The 23252-nt window shown below is 39.4% G+C and overlaps 1 protein-coding gene across 2 annotated transcripts in view; it reads right to left on the bottom strand.

Moving 5' to 3' along the window:
- The window catches only part of SLC44A3 (solute carrier family 44 member 3), a 40691-nt gene that overhangs the window by 2356 nt on the left and 15083 nt on the right, over positions 1-23252 (bottom strand). For both annotated transcript variants that reach the window (XM_056356253.1, XM_056356254.1), the window contains exons 10-14: positions 20025-20190; positions 13897-14053; positions 11306-11389; positions 1616-1753; positions 905-1141 (exon numbers count right to left, since the gene is read on the bottom strand). In XM_056356253.1, the coding sequence (XP_056212228.1) occupies positions 905-1141; positions 1616-1753; positions 11306-11389; positions 13897-14053; positions 20025-20190 (782 nt within the window). The remainder of the gene's footprint in view (positions 1-904; positions 1142-1615; positions 1754-11305; positions 11390-13896; positions 14054-20024; positions 20191-23252) is intronic.

Below are 23252 nucleotides of genomic sequence, written 5' to 3'. Positions count from 1 at the left end.
TGTCCTGAAGAAACGCATCCAGAACATTCGTATCATATGAGCTATTCTGGCTGCTGAGTTTGTTTTTCATGATTCACTAAAATCTTCTTTGTTGCGTGGTTTATGAAGGAAAAGACTGAACTAGTAAAAATAGCACAAAAGGAAAAAAACATCTGCATCTTCAGATATTCTCTTAATATGAAAGGGATGGCGTATATATACACATATATATCAGTACAGCTATTAACTAAAGCTCTCCATCACTATTAGCTATATAATGATTCTCTATGGAAATGCTTGTAACACAATACAGTAACTATGAGGGTAAAGACACAGAATCAGTCCAGAGGCAGAAGAATTTAATCAAGAGCCAGAAGACAGTATTCTGGCAAAAGAATCTGTGTAAGTATGAAGCAGAACAACTTGGGTTTGCATGAAGTTTGTTCAGAACTACAGCATCCATAGGATGTGGATGGATCCCTGACCTGCTGCTGGCAACAAGAAGCTCCTTATTGTTTATCCTTGCTCGTCACTGTACAGCAGGTCACAACAAATATAAAAATCTAATCTTAGGGCACCCCATGGATCAATCTTTGCAGCTATCTCATCTATCAATTTATATTTTTAATTACCAACAATATATTGAACATATATCTAATAAGGCCTAAAAATTCAGCCATTACTGACAGGGCATGGTCTAAGAGAAAGCAGCAGGTCATAGCTAGCACACAGGAGTCAGAAGGAGCCATTTACTTCAGTTCATAAATTCACTTATGATTTGTATCCCTGAGCCCAGCCTGTTCCAAGGTGTTGGAAAGGAAATAGCATGGGCTGGGGGTTCAAACTTCTAGGTCTTGGGGAAAGAAAAAGTCCCCCAAAAGCTTAGAATGGCTCAGATATCTTTGCTGTTATTATTGGGGTTTACCAGCAGTTCCTGATCCACGAAGTATGGCTTCTCTGCAGAGCCATCATTTGTTTCCATATCAATAGCAAAGCAAAGGAACATGGCATCCGCTGTCACTTCAAACACAGACAGAAAGCTATGGGACATCACGTAGGCAAAAAATCCAACCAGCAACAGGGGGACTACCCAAGCCTGCAACTCCCGATGGTAGTTAAATGCCATTAATCCTCCAAAAACAGTAAAACATACAACAAACACCTGTAAAGGGCAGCGAGAGAGAAATGCAGCCTCATTAATCATGTAGAAATGTTTCTTAAAAAAAACAAACCCCCCCAAACCCTAAGGCAAATCCATTACAGCCGATATTTTAACAGCACATCTCGTCTGGGAGATAGCTATGCAGTTTCTGGCATCACACAGTTTCACACTTTGTGTTCAGTTCAATGAGTAAATTCTGTAGGGCAGAGGCAATCCTTTACTATGTATTTACCAAAGACTGACTGCAATGGGTACTGTCAAAGTGGCCAAGGACACTGCTGTAATACAACAAAATAACTCTGTAAAGACTACGAAAAGAATTAAATTCCTCAAACATTATCTTCTCTCCTGGACTCTGTTTACACCATTAACAACACTGAGTTTAACAGAGAGAAACCTTATTTGCTTTAGGTAGAAGAGAATTGAACCCTGTTTTTTCACTTCTTTCTTACAGAATACTCTTCTTACTCATACCTTTCCTAGAAATAGGATAAAATCTCCAAAACAGCTAATGGATGTAAGTTTAGCAGAATTCTTCGCCAAAATAAAGACAGCATCCTTTGCTGATGTACAAAAATTTGTCCCATTTATGGCTGTAGTTGTGTATGCATGCTGAAATGAAAGAAGATAATAATGCAGTGAGAAAGGAAAGACTCTTATAATCTTGATTTTACTTCAGCAAAATTCAAAGCCTTACATTCTATTCGGAAATATTGACTTCATGAATATAAAGAGTTATTTTGCATAATATGGCAATTTTAATTTAAGTGACTATAACAACTACGCTTCTAACTTCAAATGGGTTTTTTACATAATTTCCACCATTAGCAAATGCCAGAACAGTGACTAAATAAATTTCTGAACCCACCTTTACAGAATTTATTTTAAAACACCAAAGTTCTCCACCCTGATTTTTGTTAATGAATATGACACAATTACCAGAAAACACTTACTTACCTGGAGTCACGCTATACAAACTTACTTCCTTATTTTCTATGAATCTATCTCCAAGACTGCTGGCAAACTACGTAAGTAAGTAAGATTGTAAGAACAATCAAGTTATGTAATTATCAAGTCAATTAGGAGTTGATGATTAAAAAGCTTTTATACACGGCCTTTTCAAACTATTCCTATGCTACTGAAGTCAAGCTTTTGTCTATAGTCATACAATAAACCCTTTAATGGATGATGACACCTATTGTGAAAATAACTGGAAAAGAGCAGCTAAAGGACCCTGGACTAGACCAGCGCATGTTATGTTACAAAAAAACCCCTCAGAATTTCAGGCAATAAGGGCACTCACATTTTTTTTGATGTACTGAGAATTTTAGACTATTTCTTTTTGTGGAAATTTGCTAAGACAGATGGGGAGGATGCAATATTTACCTTCATGGATTGGATTATTTTAGCACTTGTTGTGCATAACCTGACATATATGTCCCATTTATGGAACTTCTCAACAAGGTTTTTAAACTGTGTCCAAAAGATCAGCTATGAAAACCATCACTCAACACCTGAAATGTATGCTTTGTGCTTTACCAGCAAGTTTTCTGAGTAGTTTCCCTTTACTCAAAATATTAGAAAGTGGATTATGCCACAAAACAGTAGTCACGTCTGGTACGGTCAGTAAGAACCACGATATGCAAGGGATTACTGTTCTGAAGGAATTTATACACCCCAACATGTACTTGGTGCTTAGATTACTTTCTACTTCACCTGGAAGTGAAAAAAGCCCGTAACTGGTTTGCTGAAAGTGAATTATACTGGCCTACTGCAAAACAGCTCCTGCTGAAAAATCTGTGTTTTCTTACTTACAAATCAAAATATCAAATAGCCTCAGATATCTGAAGGCAGAGAAAATGTATTTCTGCAGAGTCGTTTTACCCCATAGCCATTTCTGTCACATACTGTTGTGTAGTAAAGCTATAGAGATCCTATCTTAAAACATTACAGAGAAAGAAAGAAATTAAATGCAAAGATCCTTTGTCTCTTTATTGTGGATATTATTTATTTTTTACATGACTATTTTTTTTTCTCTGATAACAAGCAAAAAAACCAAGAGTAGAAGTAAACAGTGACACTCTGTAAATACTGTACTTACGTAGTAGCAAACACATGCATAGATGGAAAAAGTATAAACACAGACCATGGATTTATTTTCTAAGAAAAATCAAAGACTCCACTGAACGCTACAGAAACATGTAGAGTATCTGCATAAAATTCTATTTAAACAAGCAAATTTGCTTCATTCCTAAGCAGGAAAAAATGCTTTCTGTGATGACTTTCCTTTATTCTGACGCTGGCCCTTTCCCCCAGGAGAACAGCACCGGCAGAGGTGTACTCTTTGCCTCGGTCAGGTGTTGGCTACAATACCTTTGCCTACACTTCTGAAAAAGAAGCATCCTTGTCCCACCTGCCTCACTCAACCTGGCAGGTCTGCAAGGTGCCTGCAGCCATCCCGCGCCTGCCGTGGGGCAGCAGGAGAGCAGGCACGCCAGTAGGGCCAGTGCCAGCCTTGTGGCCACCATCTCCCCGGGGCACAGGTGTAGGGTAGACGGCCTCAAATCAAGCTCCCTCTCTGTCCTCCGCCTGTAGCTGTCACTGCATATTTCAAACGTGGATAGACCTATCTATAACATGCCAGAAGTTACATCTGTTTCATCACTCCCATTAACAGCCAGGAAAAGGAGACACAAAGTGGAAAGGGGTTTTCTAAGTTTGTTTCTGTCCCTTAAAAACTCAATTCACAGAGCAGATCCTGATCTGGTGAGGTCAGTATAAATTTTGCCAATAAACTAAACAGAGATTATGTACTCATTATAAATAGAAAAAAATGTCCTGTTTTAAAAATGAAAAAGAATGTTGAAAATGCATATGCACTTGCACAAACATTGTTTCCAAACTTAAAATAAATAACCATTTGTTTGGACTCTTGAATTAGCCACTTTGGTATCTGAGGAATGCACAATGAAAAGAATTTCTGATATTTATTAACTAGAACAGTTATCTTGGAAAGACTGAAAATAATGCTGGGCACCGAATAGTACCTGCATAGGGATTTGACATGTTACAAACCAGTTAATAAAGAATGGCTTTTATAACAGTTACAACTTCAACAAATCATGTAAGTATCAACTAGTCATAACATCCAAGCAAGAAAGGCAGCCAGGTAATAACCCAACCTTACAGAAGGAATGAGAGAGACACAAACAAATGAACTGGTGAAGGCTACAGAACTAGTCATTGGCCTAAGTGAAGCAAGAATGTTACTAGTACCAGCTAAGGACTCTGCCAAGTGATCTCTACCTTTCAGCAAAAAATACATTTCTAAGAAAAAAAAAATAATATTTGGAGGGTTTCTTGTTCAGCCTAGACTGTGGCTCCATGCACTTCTCTCGTAATTCCCATGTTTCCCATACGGACCCCATACCCTGATCCCATCCAGCCACATAGAAATCTACACGCTCCAACTAAATACTAAAAATGCATGTCTAATATTTAAGCAAATTTATGCTTCCATGAAACTCAGAATGGCACAGAAATGAACTCAAGGGATTTCTCATCCTTATCCTAACACACAAGCGATTACCAGTATTTGCAAATAATTTTGGACTTTGGACTAAAAAGCTTAGATATCCCATTCATTTTGCAGTTGCAACAACCCAATCCCTTTCAAAGAGGAAACAGTTGTGAAGGCCAAGATGGTAGACCATGGTCAGTTAAGAACCTGCCATCATTTACAAACAGGTTACTTAAAGGTGTTTTTCTACAGAAAGTATTCTCTTTTCCCATGCACTAAAGCTTTAGTGGACTTGAAAACATTTAAGAAGGGCTGCAGGAATGATCCAGGTATGGAATGTCTTCTGTCTGGGGAACAACTGTATACACCAGGCTGTTCTGGCTGGAAAAGAGACGACTGAAGGAGGATGTGGTAAGAAGGCTACACAATCAGGATAAATGTGGAGAGGGTAGGTAGGGTTAGATGGCTCACTGTTTCTTCCAGAACAAGGACTAAGCAGAGGGAGGACCATAGGATGTAGCAGGAGCCAAATTTGAAAGCAGATGGTATTGCTTCTTACTGTAAGTCTGTAAGCTGTGAACTGCTGGACAAAGGATGCTTCAGCTCTTAAAAGGCTGCATGAGCTCAAGGGAGTCTGGGAAAGTTCAGGGAAAAGGAATCCACCGAGAGTGATCAAACACACAGAAAACATACTCAGCTCAGTACGTCCCTAGGCTGAAAACAGATTCAGAAACAGCACGGGGACAGGGAAATGCACACGCGTTCTACCTTAGCATTCACTCACAGCCACTGCTGGAGATGGGGCACAGCTAGACGGAGGCTCAGTCTGGCCCAGTATAGCTATTATGGTTTTTATCTTTGCTTAATGAATCGATGTTTTACAGTGGTGGCCTCTGCTATGGGGACAAGCAAGTAATAATGGCAGAGATAGCATACCGTTGGTCAGACAGCCTGAGGGAGAGGGGGTCAGGAACAGTCTTTATCCTTGCACCGGCAAGTTGGTACTGTAGAACCACCTTTGTGAAGAACACAGGCTTCCTCTGGCTTGGAGCCTGGGAACTAGACACTAGTTTCTCAGTGTCAGGATGAATAAATAAGGAATGTGAATGTTTACATATTTCCAAATACCACAGTATGCAAAAAAAACTATTTAAAGAATACATCCTTCTGTGCCTCACAACACAGAATGTCAAGGGTCTTGGAAAAATTGACCTGCTAGTTTCATGAGAAAGGCGCTGTGGCTCAGATCCAGGCCATAAGTTCCCCAATTGTTGAGAATAATTGCCACTTTGTGTAACAGCTGAATTCAGCCCTCCGTTCTAGGGCTTGCTTTAATAAAATGAGCTTGGGGAAGAGAGGATTGCCATAGCAACGGAACCTTCTTAAAAAAGAAGCAGGAGACACGCTGGTCTCACATCCCACTTGAGCTTTTTCTGCTCTGCTGGTGTTTTCATCCCGACGTGACCTTGTTGCTGCCATCTCTCTCGGGGCTGCCCGGGGTAGCTCCACCCAGTGCAATGCTGCGCAGCTCGGGCTGGACTCCGAAGGGTCTCAGCTTGAAGTGTCACAGCTGCCACTGGAATTCCCTCAGAAAACAAAATCCAGTGGCAGCAAGAGTCAGTGACGTTTCTGTGGCTGCCGTACAGCAGTCAGCGGCCCGGTGAGAAAGCTGTATTGTGCCTCTCAAATAGTGGTGGGAAGTCAGAGCAACGTGGGCCTGCGAGGCGCCACTGAAGAGACGTGGACATGTAAGACTGGAAGGGACTTTCAGCCACTCTGGTCCCTGGCTATTCCAGATTAGCACATTATACAATTTCTTCTCTTAAGTGGAAAGGCCCCTCTTTAAACTACTTAGGGCTTTTCCCTCTCCCAGCCCTTACATTTGGAGCTATTCCAGACAGTTGTCCCTCTTGTCCTCAGGAGCCTTCTTCCAGCTTCCAGACATTTACTCGTGAACAATTTACATCTACTGATTCTTCTTGCTGATCTTGTCTTAGGTCTTACCCCTCCCTGCTATTTCTCTTCTCGATACACTCACAGATGGATAACGGGCTTGCTCTTGGCCTTCACTTGTGAAAGCAGACACATCAGGATAATCCAGCCCCCCGCCGCGAGATAAGGCTGATCACCTAACCAGCAACTTGCACAACGCCGTTTATCCCCCTCTTCCTGGTGCAAGTATTTAATCTCACACATTCCAGGACTGAATCTGCCCTTTCTGCAGCCTTGTCAGCAGACAGCTATTTATTGTCCCGTGGTTGACAAACACACGGAGAGTATTCTCCTTCCCTACTTCCAACTGACAAGCAAACAGCTAATACAGAAACAGGGAGGGGGGTTATTCTTAGGCTAATTACCATCTGTAAGAAAACCTTCATTAGCCTCCTGGGTTTTCCCAAGCAGTCCAAGAAGCACAACTTTCCTTTATTTCCATTCCACTTTAAATTGCAGTCTGGACTTAGTGGAGAAAATCTTGTCCTTCGACCTTCCTTGCTTCCTACTCTGTGGGTCATCTGCTCCCTCCCTAGCTGTCACCCAGTGGGCAGGACCAACCCAACTTTTCCTCGGAGGGCAGCTGGGTGTCCTTTCCTGCAGCATCACACTGCTACGCCTGGGCTCCATTTCAGCTACAGGGGTTGGACCACAAGGATCCTGCTTTAAGTGCCCATTGCATCGTGATTACATCGTTACTGGAGGTGCTTACAGCGGCTTCTGCAGTTAATGTGACAATGTTCTAATTTAGGATTTCTGAAATCCCAACTTTTTTTTATTTTTTTTAAATGGGATAGGGGAGAGGCAAAAGGTATCAAAGCAAGAATTAGTCAGCCTTGTTCACCTCTATCCCCTATGCGATTCACCCTAATGGAGCAAGTAAAGACCTAAGAATTATTTCCTGTTATAACATACATAAAGCCTCTAGAGGGAAAGCAAAAATATGTAATTTCATTGAAGAGGAACATTTTAGCCAACTGTATTTTCAAATGATTGAAAATTTAGCTTAACATCTAGAATCAATTTTTCCAGTAACATTAAAATGCAGTATTGTTTTTGGGAAGAAAAAGAAGTACTTGATGGGTGAGGCACAGTGTGTTTGGCAGTGCAGAGGAGAACTGTGCTTACATTAGCATGCATTAATTTTGGTTTTATCTAGGTCACTTCTCCACAAGGCATTTAACCACAACCTCCTGATAGGCTTCCACCCAAAGCTTAAGAGACAACCAACGGCCATGGATATACGACCATTAGACAGACTTGCTTCTGTTTTTTCACGCTAGACAGTTGCTGGTTTTCAGTATCAGTGAAGGGTCTCAGTACCAGCACATGCAAACTAACACATCGCTGCCTTCGGTGACGGCGAGCCCAGGGCCCGCAAGGCTGCACGGCAGGAATTGCGCGGGTGGAAGCACAGACACCGCACACTGCTCAGCAGCTCCGTCAGACATCCACGAGGGGCTGTGGAGCGGTTGCTCGCCAGCTGGCTGAGGATGAACCCAAAGCAGACACAGAAAAGCAAAACTATCCTGAAATAGATATATTGTTTAAAAAACAGTCATTGCAACAAGGCTGTAAAGGGGGGAAAAAAGTGAGCGTTTTGATGTATCAAAAGTTAAGACTGCCACTACAATTTAAGAAAGCAGGAGACAGACAGACCTTGTAGGTCCCAAACCACATTAAATAAAAACACAGTATATTCTTTTTATGGAAGACAAATTTCAATCTCCCAGCTTTTACTTGGGATGATTGGATATGTTTATCTGGAACATACTGAAACCATCAGAGCCAGAAGATGAAAAATCTGTGGTAATTCTGACAAGTGTTGGCAAACAGAACTGTCAAGTAAGGATAATGACTTTATATTCACAAAGCACTTTTCATCCAGATAGAACCCAGAGTGCTTTACAATTGTTACTAATGGATTATACACACACATGAATCACTTTGCCCATGACTGAAATGGAACAGCTTAAGGAGTGAACTGTTTAACAGCACATAGCAACGCTACACCACAGTTTAGCACAGGATCCAGTTGCAAATCCAGGAGAAATTTAGGAAGGCAGAATGTAATCATCCACATGGCAATCTGCACAGGACGCTGGGTTTACATTATCCCTCTTCCAACAACTGCCACTGCAAATATGCCAACTGTCAGCATCTAGCACAGCGCTCTGTCACGGCGGGAAGATGCCAGGGTACCCTTTTTTCCCCATTTCAGTTAAGTTCCAGGAGAGCTGAATAAAATTTAGCTGAGCCTGCAAAGAATGAGTCACTTCAAGGATGCGTGAAACTACCAAACTCTGTGCTAAGTCCCACCTGAGAGATGGCACCACAGCCCGAAAAGTACTCTGATAACGTAACAGAGCACTTAGTTGAAGCTGCATGGGAAGAACAAAGCTCGCGCTGTCACCAGCGTTACTTCCTCCAGCACCTGTTTCTCGTCTGCAAGTTTCCCAGAGGGAAAACAAGGGGCTCTGTTTAATCCTCATTAAACTTGTGAATGAAGGAGGAGAAGGAATTTAAGTCATCTAAGCAATATAACAAGAAGAATACAGCGCAGAAGTGATGGGGAAGGCTGCTTTTTTTTTTCTTTTTTTTTTTTTTTTTTTTTTAAGAGTTTCAGGTAGCTATATGCTTGTTACTACAGTGGAAGTAATACCAGAATAAAGGCAAAAATATAGTAAGGAATGTTAACTCACACAATGAGCTTTGGACCAACTTTTTGTAAAAGCTGTCCCACATTTCAGTCATTTCAACTCACACAAAACTCAAAATTTGAACCAAAAAATACTTTCAAAAATGTTAGAAATGTAGGTATAAGCAATTTTTTAACCCCTCCCAAGTCCACATTTTAACATCCATGTGAAATGTCAAGGCTGTACCCAGCAGCTTTCACTGATCTCAGTAAGGGCTCTTAAGAGTTCAGTACTTCTGTTAATCAAGCCGTATGTTAAGCTGCTTAAAACTGCAAGCTTGTCTTTTTTTTTTTTTCTTTTTTCCCCTCTTTACATTTTGCTGCCGATACTACAAAATTGAAGACAATGCTTTTCAGCCTTAGCCAATTTTTTTTAAAGAAATAGGCTTGAATCCATTCTTTATAGAAAAAAAAGAAAAAAATCATTAGATACATTAATTAGTCTGTGAAATTCAATAATCTAAGACCAATGTTAGCCCTTCATACAGATAAAATTTCTATTAAAATCTTAAAGTGTGTTCTTGCTTTTCTTCTCCTCTAACCCTCGCCCAAATTGCCCTGGACTTGGAGCACTTGGAACACCATCACCTTTGCCAAAAAGATGTTCAACCAGGCAATTATCTAACAGCAAACACACTATTATGACCATTAGGTTAAAAACCACAACTCATATAAAACCAGAAATTTGCCTACAATAGATCAGGAAACAGGAAATCTTCTAAGGGAACAAAAACTACAATACAGCCTTCTGAAACAAAAGGAAGAACGTTACAGTAATTAATTCTTCTTTTAACAAGCACATAGCATAAAACAGCTGGAGAAAGTAAACACTAGGATGCTGGATATCTCTTTGAAAGGCAGGAAGCCAAGAGGAAAAGGTGACTACAAATGGAAACCCTGGAGTCAAAACGAACTCTGAGACTCCTCACCAAGTCAGCGACCATAAGATCTACCTAAAAATGTAAGTCTGGAAAATTCATTGTCCAGAACCAGGGACTTCACTGCACAAGTATTTAATCCAGGCAGAAGTGAAAGACTTTCTCTTCATAGTTGTCCAAGATTAAGCTTAATTTATGCAGCTACTTTAAAGAAGAAGTCAGACCCTTTATCAGAATTGCCTTGTTTACTTCACTGCTACCCTCAGCAATGAGAACAAAGAACACAACAGTCAGAGTTAGGAATCAGCAGGAACATCTGATTCCCTTTCACATTAAGAATACCACAGTCACCAGAGATAACAAAAGGGGACTGACAAAAAGAAAAATTAACTATTTACAACGATGTATATAGAGCTGGAAAACATTTGGAGAAAGGGATCAGGAAGGAAAAAGCAGGAGTCAAGTATCTGAAAAACTGCTGCATGTCAGGAATCATCCATTTCTAATAAAACCACTTCTGAAACAAAACTGCTAACAAAACAAAGATGTCTTTCAAAGAAAGAGAGTATTATATCATCTGGCTTTTTCATCACAGATCATATTCCCAGATATATTGATAATGGAAATCAGCCAGGAGTTCAAGTTTCTTTATTCAGGACTTTATTCAGGTGGAAAATACTGTATCTAGTTTAATGACACATCTCCAGGCGGGTTTCTTTCTTCTTCATTGCTTCCTTCCACCTTGGACCCTCTGTATTTCAGTAGCCTGTCTGGCACAACAAAACCTTAAGTTGTCTTACCTACAGAAACAGCACATGACCCTCTGAAAGGGTTGTCTCAAGCTGTATTAAGTTTTCTAGAGTTTTGCACCGTGCATGTTTGTCAGCGCCCTGTTTCCCTGCAACAAGTTCCGTCTACACTTGAAACGTGTTCGTTTAGTTTAGGTGACCAGCAGGAAACTCTGGCTTGCATGCACTGGATGTTGCTTTAGTCGTGCTAAGCGGAGCTAGCATTCACACACGGTTTCTAGACTAGGTATGCAGACAGCTGAGTGAGAGAGAGATGATAGAGTGTACCTGGTTAAAGTATCTTAAGAAACTTTCCTGGCACCAAAACCAGCAGAAACAGCACTTGAACAGGCACTTTGCACATGCACTCTCCTGCAATAGAATGAAATGTTTGGTTACTGGACACAGAATTAGACCCAAACAGACTGCTATTTTAGAAAAACTTGTTTTTCAGGTGACTGACTCCTCTAATAAAACATTCACTTAGGCAGCAGATATTTCCTTTAGGATTACAGGAACTGTTTTTAATTCAGACCCTTCAGTATTAATGACTGATGAGCTGAGCATTTTTTTTTTTTCTTCCTGTGGATGGAAGATTCTTCTCTGGGAAAAGAAAATAAGTGCTGCAAGCAGCTTTATGAGCTAACAGCTGCTTGGAGAACAAAACAGGCAGGCAAGTCAGTAACCCTTACAGTACTTTGCAGTGATCAGGGAGTACACTGACAGATTTTTAACTTTTTTGTTTATCAAAAAACATTCACAGTTCTGAAATGAATGGTACCCTAATGAACAAAAATAAAATGGGCAGAAGGAATTGTATGCACACGTGTGTGTATTGACTCAGAGCATACATTAATTTTTCAGGACAGGAGGAAGAAGCATGTATTAGAACAGACCATTAATCTATATTAATTATACACAAAAAACAGCAGCAAAGCTCAGTGTTTTTTCCACCCCCTCCCCCACCCCCATCACATTATAAGCTCAGAATTGTTCATCATATAAAGATTTTGCCAAGCAAGACAAGAAAAAGGCATCTTGGTAGCCATGGTAGCCTTCCAAATGTAATAACTGGATGTTTTCCTCAGCAAAAGGAAGTTCAGTTCAGTGATACTTGAGACTTTTTAACCTTCTTTTTCCAGAGGTCACAATGTTTTTGTTTTGTTTTGGAAAGCAGAGCTATATGAAAACCTCAGGTCCCCACAGCTACCACTGTTTGTGCAGAAACCACAAACCTCCCAACTTTTTTCCAAAGAAGTTCTTGAAAATATTCCAGGAATAATTCCTTTAAAATGGCAACTGTACATGCAAATTCCTGACAGCAAAGAAATACTTTTAATCTTGCCATGTATTGCTGGACAGATGATTTTACTAAAACTGTATCAATCTCAGTAAGTACTCTTTATTAAAAACCTAGAGCAAGGGACTTCAACTGCCATCTCTTCTCTGATTCTGCTTGAAGATAGCTGTGTACAACACATCTGCGAATTTACCTGCTGTTCACAGGAAACAGCAGCATTTTTTGCATGGGTAGCAAAGTCTGGGTGAGCTCTACACGGGTGCAGCATCACTTCTCCATCCTTTAGTATCACTACTCTGGCCCTTTGTGGAAGACAGCCTCAATGGAAAGGGGCCATAGCCTATCCTTTCTCCCATGGGAAGAAGCAAGTTTGCTTGGGGGGGGGGGGCTCCTTCAGCAGACAGGGGACATAAGGTGGCCAGAGCACTTTATAGCCTCTTTAGCAGCAGCTACGGCTATGGGCCACGTCACATCCTCAGCTGAATGCTCGGCAACTGGACCAAAAGGAGCTCGTAGTGCACTGCTATAGACACAATACTTCCTTTGCTAGTTAAATCTTTTACAGCTATTCGTATTGCAAAACAGTGTACCCAGCAAGACTGCTTATTCTGCCTCCTCTAGAGGTAGAAAACTATCTTCTGTCTAGCCCAGCTCATCTCATCTATCATCTTTAAAGAAAGTTCCTAGCTGACCCAACACACCGAGCTTTGTAACAAAGGCTTTCGCACAAAAGTGACATAAACCCAGACACTTACAGAGCTTTCAGGTAAGGGGCATTTATTTAAGCAATACCAAACTATACCCCATACTCATGCCTCATAGGTACCAGGGATGGGGAATATAAATACCCTGTTATAACTATACATAACATGCTTGAAGGCCAAGGTAAGCTCTAGAGGAAAGACCTGAATTTAAAAACTTTGCCTAACTATTCCTCTAAAATCAGAGCTGTGCAGTCATGACAGTCCTCTGTCCTTGCCAAAGTGCCAGAGCTAACTGCAGTGGTATGTTTTCAGCACAAGAGAAGAGATGCAGAGATGTATGAAAGATAGAAAGAAGGCAAGCAACAATCAAAATAGCCCAGCTATATTTTTTATATACCTTAAAAGATGTGGTTTGGATCCTACACAAATATCTGGAATAGTTCCTATTTCATACATACTTTCTATAAACTCCCATTACAAGGCAGACGACATATTTTCTGTATGATATTTTATATGCAAGAATTAATGTTCTTACCTTTGCTTTTTTAAGAGTTATGATGCAAAATTTTTAAATAGAGCATTCTGCCAAATTTTCCCTTTATTTTTAATAAAAACTTTTATATACAAACACTAAATAAAGGTAGGTTTTAATGTCATTTTTTTCTGCTTTTAAAGTTATCTGAGTTGACAGAAAAAAAGGAAGTACTGATATCTGAGTTGGGGGGGAAGCTTTCTTAATGAAGGAAGTGGTATAAAATATAAAATCTACATCATGTCATCCATCTTTAAGCAAGAAGTATATTCTTCACGCTATTTTTTCATGAATCTCACCTTCTAACTACTATTTTTATAGTGTTACAGAAGTATACACCTACCTTTTGTTTTAGGATACTATAAAGGTACAAGAGAATAATCCTTGGGATTCTCAGTATTGTGATTAGAAACGAGCCTTTTACAGCAGTTCCTAGATGATAGCAAAAAAGAACTGATATGGAAGACAGGACTGGGTGAGATGGTGGGCTATTTTTATTTCTAGAAAGAAAAAAAAATTTAAAAAAGTTTTTAGAAACTTATTTAAGAAGAAATACATTGTATCTTTTTCAGTATTTGGAAATTTAAAGAATTAAACTTGAACAACTCCAGTTTTCCTACCGAATTCATCTGAATGTTCACTTTAGTCCAGAGGAAAGCCGTCAAGTGTATAACTTATATTGGATTAATTCTTAAGCAATGACTGTTTTGATGTATCCAGTAATGGAAAAAGATCTAGAAAAAACCTTAAGTGAACAACATTTAAGAACACTTCTTTGAATACCTATTTCCAGTTTCTATCACTTTTCTTATTCTCCGCAATCTTCTATTTGACTGTTGTTTCTGCAAGATTTTAGTCTGAAAGAATGAATCCGCTATGTAGTAAAATTAAAACTAGAAAAAGTAACATATGCTCTCTACGTGTAAAATTGAAATCTACTATCTACTTTTATTGTTGTGATTTGGCTGAATTTCATTTAAATTTTGTTCACATAAGTACTTTTTTTTTTTCACTGAGCAGGATTTGTTTAAAATAGAATACACAAAAAAGGAGTATCACACTATATATTTAAAATTATAATTCGGCCTAAAAACCTTGTAAATATACTGCACACTGACCTGTATTGTTTTGGAGAAATAATGTGTTTCCTAAAATTGAAAAGGAAAGACAAAAAATTGGCCTAAAAACAAGTTTTATTCTCTTAGTTCCTTTATAAAGGTCAGTTTAATGTCAATCATTTACAGAAAGTAGTATGACACAGCTCTCAAGAATTTATATAAAAACCAGGAAATGAACTTAAAAGCCACTCCCCCACCCTCTTCAAATGCTGGGGGAAAAAAATAATCAAATAGATTAACACTATAAATACCTTGAAAAAATGTTTCACAGCATTAAAAAAAAATACTGACCAGTCATAAATAGCCTTTCTATAAAGCAACTCTTCAGCAGCTGGCCCAACCCTGAAAAATTTGCCTTAGGCAACAGAACCAGCAGCAGTTTGACTAAATAGTTAAGTAAAGATCAGACCTTATAGCACAAATAAGATGTCCTATTTTCATAAGTGATTCCTTCAAAACCGCCGTTACCTTGAAAAATTAATAGCTTGCACAAGAAACTGAAAAAATAAAAAGGCAGTGATAAAAGTGACTGGTTGGGACTGAAAAGCTCTGCGACTATATTTTTATTAAGTCCTCTCTTCAGCAAGGATTTAAATCATACATGCTATATCAAGATGGGTATCACAGTTCTGCAAGAATCCTGAAAGTATCGCCACAGTCCATTCAAAACACTAAATACTTTGCAGCCATGAAGTTGTATTTAAATATGTGAATATACCACATTATTTTAAGTAGGAAATTCCAGCAAATCATTTGCTGCATTTGTTATTTTTGGTCTTCCAACTAGGGGAACAGCTTGGGGGATAGTGGAATCTTATACTGAATAAGGTAGTTTGGGGTTTTTTAAGTCATCAGGTTTCTGTGATACTTCTGTATACATCACAACATAGATGAGTTATTCTATCCATGTAGCACCATTGTTTCCTTTTCCCTCGCACACTGCCTTACATATGACAGTCTTGTCAGATCTCAGAATATAAGAGATTAAGTTTCTGCAAGTTAAATGTTAACCAAAGGTGAGAAATACAGAAAGGACAAAGTTTACTGTTGTGTTAATAATCGACTTTCTACTGAAGAGAAAAATGAAGAAGGTTTTTGATACTTTTAATAGGACTGATTAATGAGTAGGAATGTCAAGTTTAGGTAAATTTCTCCACATTCGGATGCTTTTCCTAGCAAAGGAATTCTCACAAGAACAGGGTCTGACAAGGTTTCTTGCTTTGCTTCCAAACAGATTAGAAAAAGAACAAAGATTTTCCTTGTAATTCTGGCTCAGGGTAAGAAACATAGGAAAATGGCTAGCTAAACACAACAGATGATGCTTTTGACTCTAAACAAGCTGAAGATTGGCTCAATCACCCACACCCAATTACCCTTAAGGATGAAGTTTCACCGAGATTTGTACATTATATGGCTGCAATCCTGAAATTACTTTAGCCCAAGCATAGAGTCATGCATACGCATAAACTTTTGTGGGCAGTTCATACGGTGCAGCGAATTCTGTGTGCAGACTCCACTGCATGCACACAAGGTATTGGGGAAAAGCAGGACTCTGCCTGATAGAACTGGTTACAAGACTCAGCAGGGCCACAGCTTGCTTTTCCTCTTTGGTATTCCTCTTTCATGTTACCACCAAATTGCTTGATTTACATAGAACATTCCTATTCCAAAGTCCTGTGAACCTGTACTCAATACCACATCATTTCTTTAACAGTTTTCTTTCTTCAGTGCTGCCAATTGTCTTTATTTTCTTGTGAGCTCTGTGACACTTCCTTAACACTGAGTTTCTTGAATCAAATGATCACATATACTTCTCAGCTTTCATTTTAAAAATGCTTCTTTATGTAAAGAAAAAAAATGTAATTTTGGCACACCCAAAAGACTTAGACTTTTGAAAGAGGGAAAAAAGCATTTCTTTAAAAGCCTTTCCTTCTTTTCAGAGCTGTACTTATAGTTTTCTTCAGTCCTGCCTCATTTGTTTCAAAGACCACCTACAAAGAGATTTAGTGTAAAATACTTCAGAAGAGTTAAGGAATGGATCATATATTCCTCAAGTAAATAGGAATCGCAGCATTTAAACAAATATAATAAATTACAAGATTTGTAATAAAAGAGACATTATCAGACTAGCAGAGAACACACAGACTGTACCTCAAGCGCCCTTTTATCTGCTCTCAAAACCACAAGGGACAGGTCTGACTACATCCACGCTGGTGTCTCTTTCACATGTGTTAGGTCAAGTACATAAGTAGGGCAAAGGATACCCATAAATATTGCAGACATCTTCGAAAAGGGAAGAGAAATCCTTTAAAAATTTGCTCCTAGTCCATCTCTCAATGACTTTGGTGCAAATCCATAAACTTGGATTTTTGACTTACTGGGAGATGTATGTACTTCATCGCCCAGTGAATCTATCGGAAGTTGTAGTGCTGAACACCTTAGAGTCAAGGGGGAAACCTCAGTCCTGCAAATGCTTATATAATTCCTTAAATTCAACCCTGTGCAGTGACATACACACATTTGGGTTACTGAATAAGCTCAAACACAGACAGGACATGACATGGATGCCTGTGATGTGGATCAAGTTACCATACCACCTCCCTTTAATCCCAGAGAGGGAAGAAGCTGCCCAGCAATAGTAACAAAGAAGGTTTTTTAAAAGACTGAAACCTTTCCACAAGTCATAGAAAATAACCATTAAGCAAAAAAGTTCTATTTATTTCAATAAATTAATAAAATCTTTCATGTATTCACGTTTCATCTGAAATAAAAGGTGGCAAAATCCATTTTCAGTGGTGGTATGACAGGTCAAACATACGTCACCTTTAAAACTAATCCAGCTAACATGCCCCCCCTGCCCTCCCCATTTGCCGCTCCAGCGTGGCTGCTGGCTGTGCAGCACACTGCTGCGTGTGCTGTGAAAGGAGACTGCTGCAGGGAAGGCTGTGCCATTTCCCTGGAGCACTTACAAGCAAAGAAGAAAGCCTCTCTGTGAGGTATCATAAACAAACTCTTGTGACATGCCTTTATGATGCTGCCCCAGGGAATACATTAAAAACACAGAGCAGACAAGCTCAGAATTGCTGGAACAGCTTGAGATAACCCTTGCCCTTGATGGTGCGACTGCTCTTGCAGCTAACCGTCCTCTCCCCATTCCTGCACTGCCCTGTGTCCGCAGATCTGTGCTGACAGCCTAAGGGCCAGGAAAAGGGATTACCACTGCAGAAAAATTGCATTGCCCCTTCCAAGCACAACTCTCAACACAGCACATGTCACCTGGCAAGCAAGAGGAGGGCTTGACAGTAGATGTACAAAAAGATTTCAATACAATTGGGTGCAGGAACCTTCTGTACTCTGTGGCCGGTTCCTGCAGCAGTAAAAAATAGCTGGAAAGCGGAAGACTTAAGAGAGCAGTAAATGTTATCACAGTGGTTTCTACAGGTGCTTCCCTGCTCTGTGTGAAGAAGATATAGACAGTGTCTCTACCTTGGGGATTTAGATGGTGTATTGTACCAAAATGCCTTGCAGCATGCAACCCAGTAAGTCAGCAAAACTGCTTTTCTTTCCTGTGCTTTCTCAAGCAAGCCAATTTATACAAACCCTTAGTGCCTCAGGATTTAGCCACTAAAGCTGACTCAATTGCTAAAGCTTGAGGTAAAGCTTTTTTGAAAAAATTTTAAAATTTAAATAAATTTGCTTAGAAGAGCAGCCCACCACCCACAGAACAACAGCTAGGCTAGTTACTTGTGTTGAGAGCTTCAACAGGAAAAAGGAGATGACATAAGAAATGCAAGTTCCTCCCTTTTCAGGTCTTATCATGGCATGTAAACCAGTAGTGTGAGACTACATCGCTCTGCAGTACAGAGTACATCTCAACCTTTTAAAAAGCAGTATTTTAAGTTTGACCTGCCCTTTTACTAGCACCAGTTCGGTGGCACGGCTGTTGGCTGCACAGAGAATCCTAGCAGAGACAGTCTCCTGATACAAGTGTTAAACATCGTCCTGCCTGGGTTTCTTGGAGGGGATGACAAAACATTGCTTAGCACAACGGTGGCCACTGGCTGTTACCACGTCTGCCAGCTTTGCTGCTTTGGCTGCCGCGGGAAATCCAGGGGAAACAAGCAGGGCTGCTGTCTCTGCAGGGCAGAGTGGCACAGACCATTTGGAAACCTTGCAGCAGGAGGCCCTTCCATCAGCAGCTGAAACAGTCAGGGATACATTCTAGAGACCATCAACAGAAACCTGCTACCCCAGTTCTGGAGAAGCCCATAGCCTCCTTTCCTGGCCACCTGAGCCCGATGGTCCTGGGCAGCTGTGGCCTGTGCTCCAGGGTCCAGGGTCCCCAGGCCCTCTGCCACCAGGCTCCCTGACTCGCTCTCACATCACCCTTCTCAAGGGCTAATTTTCCAACAAATTGAGATTATCACCATATTCCTTCAATACAAAATGAAGATATGCCTTAAAATGCCAGTGTTTTTCAGAGATCAGAAAATCTCATCACTGGGCATAAAGAAACAGAACAATCAGGTGAAAGTATAAAATACTTATGAGGAAATTTTTTTTCAGGATACTACTCTCTTCACTGTGAAAAAACTCAACAATGTATTGTGAAATTTAAATCTTACCCTGCAATGGCAGGATAGCACTGCTTTAGTGCACGAAACCAATTTAATTTCATTTTACAATATAGCAAGTCTAAGAAACCAGTATACATCATGAAAGTAGATATTTTTCCTTCTTTCCCCCACATTTACGTTTCAGGCAATACAAAATTTGAGGAAGTTTGTTCACACATCTCTAAATTCTTAACAGTGGTGTTAAAGCATTTACAGTTAACTGAATATATCTGCACAGAATAAATAATTTTTAAAAAAACACAAAACAACAAAAAAGCCCGAGTAGCAAACTAGGCATTTTTGCAGTCAGAACAAATGGAAAGCCAAAGCAGGGATGAACATGTAGGAAGAGGTCGAACTGCCTACGAATACACAAAATTACCAAGGAGCTATATATTGCATCTCCATTTGGAGCTAATGCAGTCTCCTGGAAAAGGGTCACATGCAGCCTGTGCCTTCCGAATGGCAGTTTCACCAGTCAGCTGAGCTCTAGTGTCTTGTATCAAGCTCAGTTTGGCCTGGTAACTCCAGAAGTGGGGGTGAGTCACATTAATATACACATTGTAAAATCTTACTCAAGATCATGCAGCAAGGAACATTATTTCATATTAAATTGGATTCCAAGATACTGACATAAACTGCAGTCTGTAGTCTATTCAAAACTATTTTGCCTAGAAAAAGACTAAAGTAAATGCTGGAGAATCCCCAAAACTGTACGGGGGCAGTTCTATACTCACCTGTTGAAGTAACAAGTAACCACTGCCCCAGCAACTGTCATTTGCTGACAGGCAAGAATGAATTCACTGGTCCAGATAAGGCCAACGAAATGATACCATGCCATGTAGCAAATTCCAGACAGAGCTCTGTATTCTACTTGTCCTCCTGAAGTAGTCTGTGCAGTACCTGGAGGTGGGATTACACCACTGTATTATTATAACACACCAGACAAAAGAAAAAACAACAAAAACAACACCACAACAAAATGAACTACATCTAAGTGCTTCTGTACTCTTTTCCTTTTCTTCAATAAAATTATATTAAAAAAAAAGAAATAGCACCTGAATTTATCTATTTAACAGAGTCAGAGACCCAAAATTTTGTAATTCAAATAGAATTTTGAAAAATGACATCTTACAAAAAGCAAAAGCTTGGCTTTAAATTGGGATTGAGACAGAGCTGCTAATAAAAGAACAGCTATGAATTAGTAAAGATTTCTGAGAAAATATTACTTAATGTTTCAGTAATCAAATGATTCAAAAGTAACTGAGGTCTTAATTTTCTTCATTCGAATTTGAAATAAGCTCATAGTCAGTTATGAAATGCTTTAGATTTTTTCTATAAGAAGCACAAGAGAAAGCAGAAAACTTAAGGACGCATAACGTACCATTGCAACAAAATAAAATTATTATTTTAATTACTATTACTAATTAGAAACATGGCAAATAGTTTGCTGCTCTCCATACTTTGCAATCTTCGTGCAAAATACTGGCACGTACAGGTAGCCTCTCAAAAAAAAAAAAAGAAAAGAAAAGACAAGACACCTGTATGGGAGTATATGGTCCAATGCTATGACTGTATTCAGGAACCCTTCTGTTAATGACAAATAATTCATTCCATATTCAGTAGGTGGCTTTTCACAAAAGGTGGGGGTAAATCAGATAGCTTAGCAACCAGACCTTTGTCTATGCAATCCTATTTATGCCACTTGACTCTGAAGTCTATCAGGGGATAATGGCATTTGGACATTTGTTCCTAGGGAAAAGTCTCTAGGTGCATGAACTGCTATTTTTTTAGTTTACCAAGCCTTATCTATTAACCTTAAAGATAAACATGTCCACAGAGTAAAATGAACTCTGGAGGTGAGTAGTTTTTTATTCAAACTCCATGAAAGAAATAGAGATGGAATTGCCTATTACTGGTAGAAGAGCATTATAACTTAAGCTTTAATACTTCATGTATTCATTTGGTGGACTCGGCAGTGTTAGGTTAATGGCTGGACTTGATGATCTTAAAGGTCTTTTCCATACAAAATGATTCTATGTTCTCCCACAGGACAGCACTCCGCCTTCAAGTTCAAAACTACCACAGATACAATGTTATCTGTGAAATGGTTCACTTATTTCTCTCCTGTTTTTTTTTATAGCCACAGAGTTCATACTCAAGGATAGCTGAAAGTAAAAACAATATAAAGATTTGCTTTCAGCAATACCATCAGGTTTAGACAAGCTTTGTAAGTCTTCAGAACCAAAGTCTGTTTGTCTGTAAATTATTAACAATATTCATCTACTCCATCGTAGCACTGCAGAATTATTTTAAAGTGTTTTGAAAGGATCAAAAAATGTTATGTGGGCACATAAACACAGACATGTATTCTAGATATTTTATTTTCTGAAACTTTATCAGTTTTAGCCAAACAGGCAAGCTCTTTGCAGTGCTGTATGGTTGGTCACCCACAGAAATATTGTTGCTTCCTTTATATTCAAATTTATTTTAAGCCTTTGAAAAACAAGATATTTGATAGTGTGAAAAAGCTACTATTCAGATCTCTTCTCACAAACTCTCGGCCACTGCTCCCCATCACATGCCTCCTTGGTTTTAAGCTTGGACACAAAAGCTTTTTTTGCCCTTTTTTTTTTTTTTTTAAGGGGAATATTTGAGGATGGATTCATTTCTTCACTAAACTAAACTAAACTATGCACTATACCATTCTGAATTCATGGGATTTTTCATCTCCCTTGCTTCTTCCAGAGGTTCTAGACTGTCATTTTCCTGCAGCACTCACAACCAGCCAAATATGCTCATTAACTATAGCCTATAGCACTTACTGAGAGAACTTATGTAAATGATAGGTCAATGAGATATAAGAAGGTCTCCTACCTCTCCATTTTTATGCAAAGACATTATGCCATTTGGTAGCAGAATTAAGCACGTTTTTCACCATACAATCCACCCGAACATTTCTTTTCCAAAAAAGGCATATTTCAGGCTTTGCCATTGTATCATTAAGGCTGACAAATGTACATATGGTAAACTAATTCTGCTTGCTTTTTACCAGCCTGCTGAAATAACCACCTGCAGTAACAACAGTAATGGCTTTGTCTTTCCTGGCCAATCTTACACATGTGCTTGTGCACAGTGCTGTGCTCTGCTGCATAGAAATCGGGCACACACACCTGTGAGTTCACCATTGATCACTTTGCTGTCTAGGTATGGTAAAACTCTTGTTGTTACTTCATGGAAATCTGCTTACCAATGTAAACTTTTGTGTTCAACTGATTCCCAGTTGTTTGGGCCTACCACGCAAGCGTAATTTTGTCAACAGAATTACACGCAATGCTATTTTTCATATGTCAGTCTTAGTAGCACAGGTAAACTTTAAAACTATCCTAGATACACTGTTGAGAAAAGTGGATGTCATTTTCTTCATCACTCCTCTGTGATCTATCTGTTCACAGAAGCTAAACTTTCTCAACAAAGCCTTGAAATATGGTTTAATTTGTCAACAGAATATTTTTCTCCAACTGCATAATCACGAATCTTGCTGGTATACACTCTTAGTGATAACATTAAGAAGTCAGTAAAGACCTGAAGTCCCTACAGCTGAATCACCGAATCCGAAAACCTCTGATCAGTACAAATGTTGATCTGCTGCAAATACTTCAAAAGAAGTGTTGTTAGCAAGGCAAACAGGCATAAGTGTTTGCAGCAGAATTCAGAAGTTTCTCCACCTGACCGCAGCCCAGTGCTGTGCCATTATGTCAGTCGGCACAGCAACACAGTGATACAAAAGGCAGTGTGCACACGCAGTTTCATTAGCTATATTTTGGTGCTTTTAGACTTATGTCAGATGCTCTTACTCAGCAACTGCTTCTGCAAGGTTTTGCTGATGCCTGGAGCAGTAGGCGGCTGTAAGGGACAAAAATTCCTGGCAAGTCTAGTCCAGCAATTTCCTTATCAGAAACAAA

The sequence above is a fragment of the Falco biarmicus genome, chromosome 11 (assembly GCF_023638135.1).
Source record: "Falco biarmicus isolate bFalBia1 chromosome 11, bFalBia1.pri, whole genome shotgun sequence".
Taxonomy (NCBI): Eukaryota; Metazoa; Chordata; class Aves; order Falconiformes; family Falconidae; genus Falco; species Falco biarmicus.
Note: the sequence above shows the minus strand (reverse complement) of the source record. Positions and strands in the feature narration are given on the sequence as shown.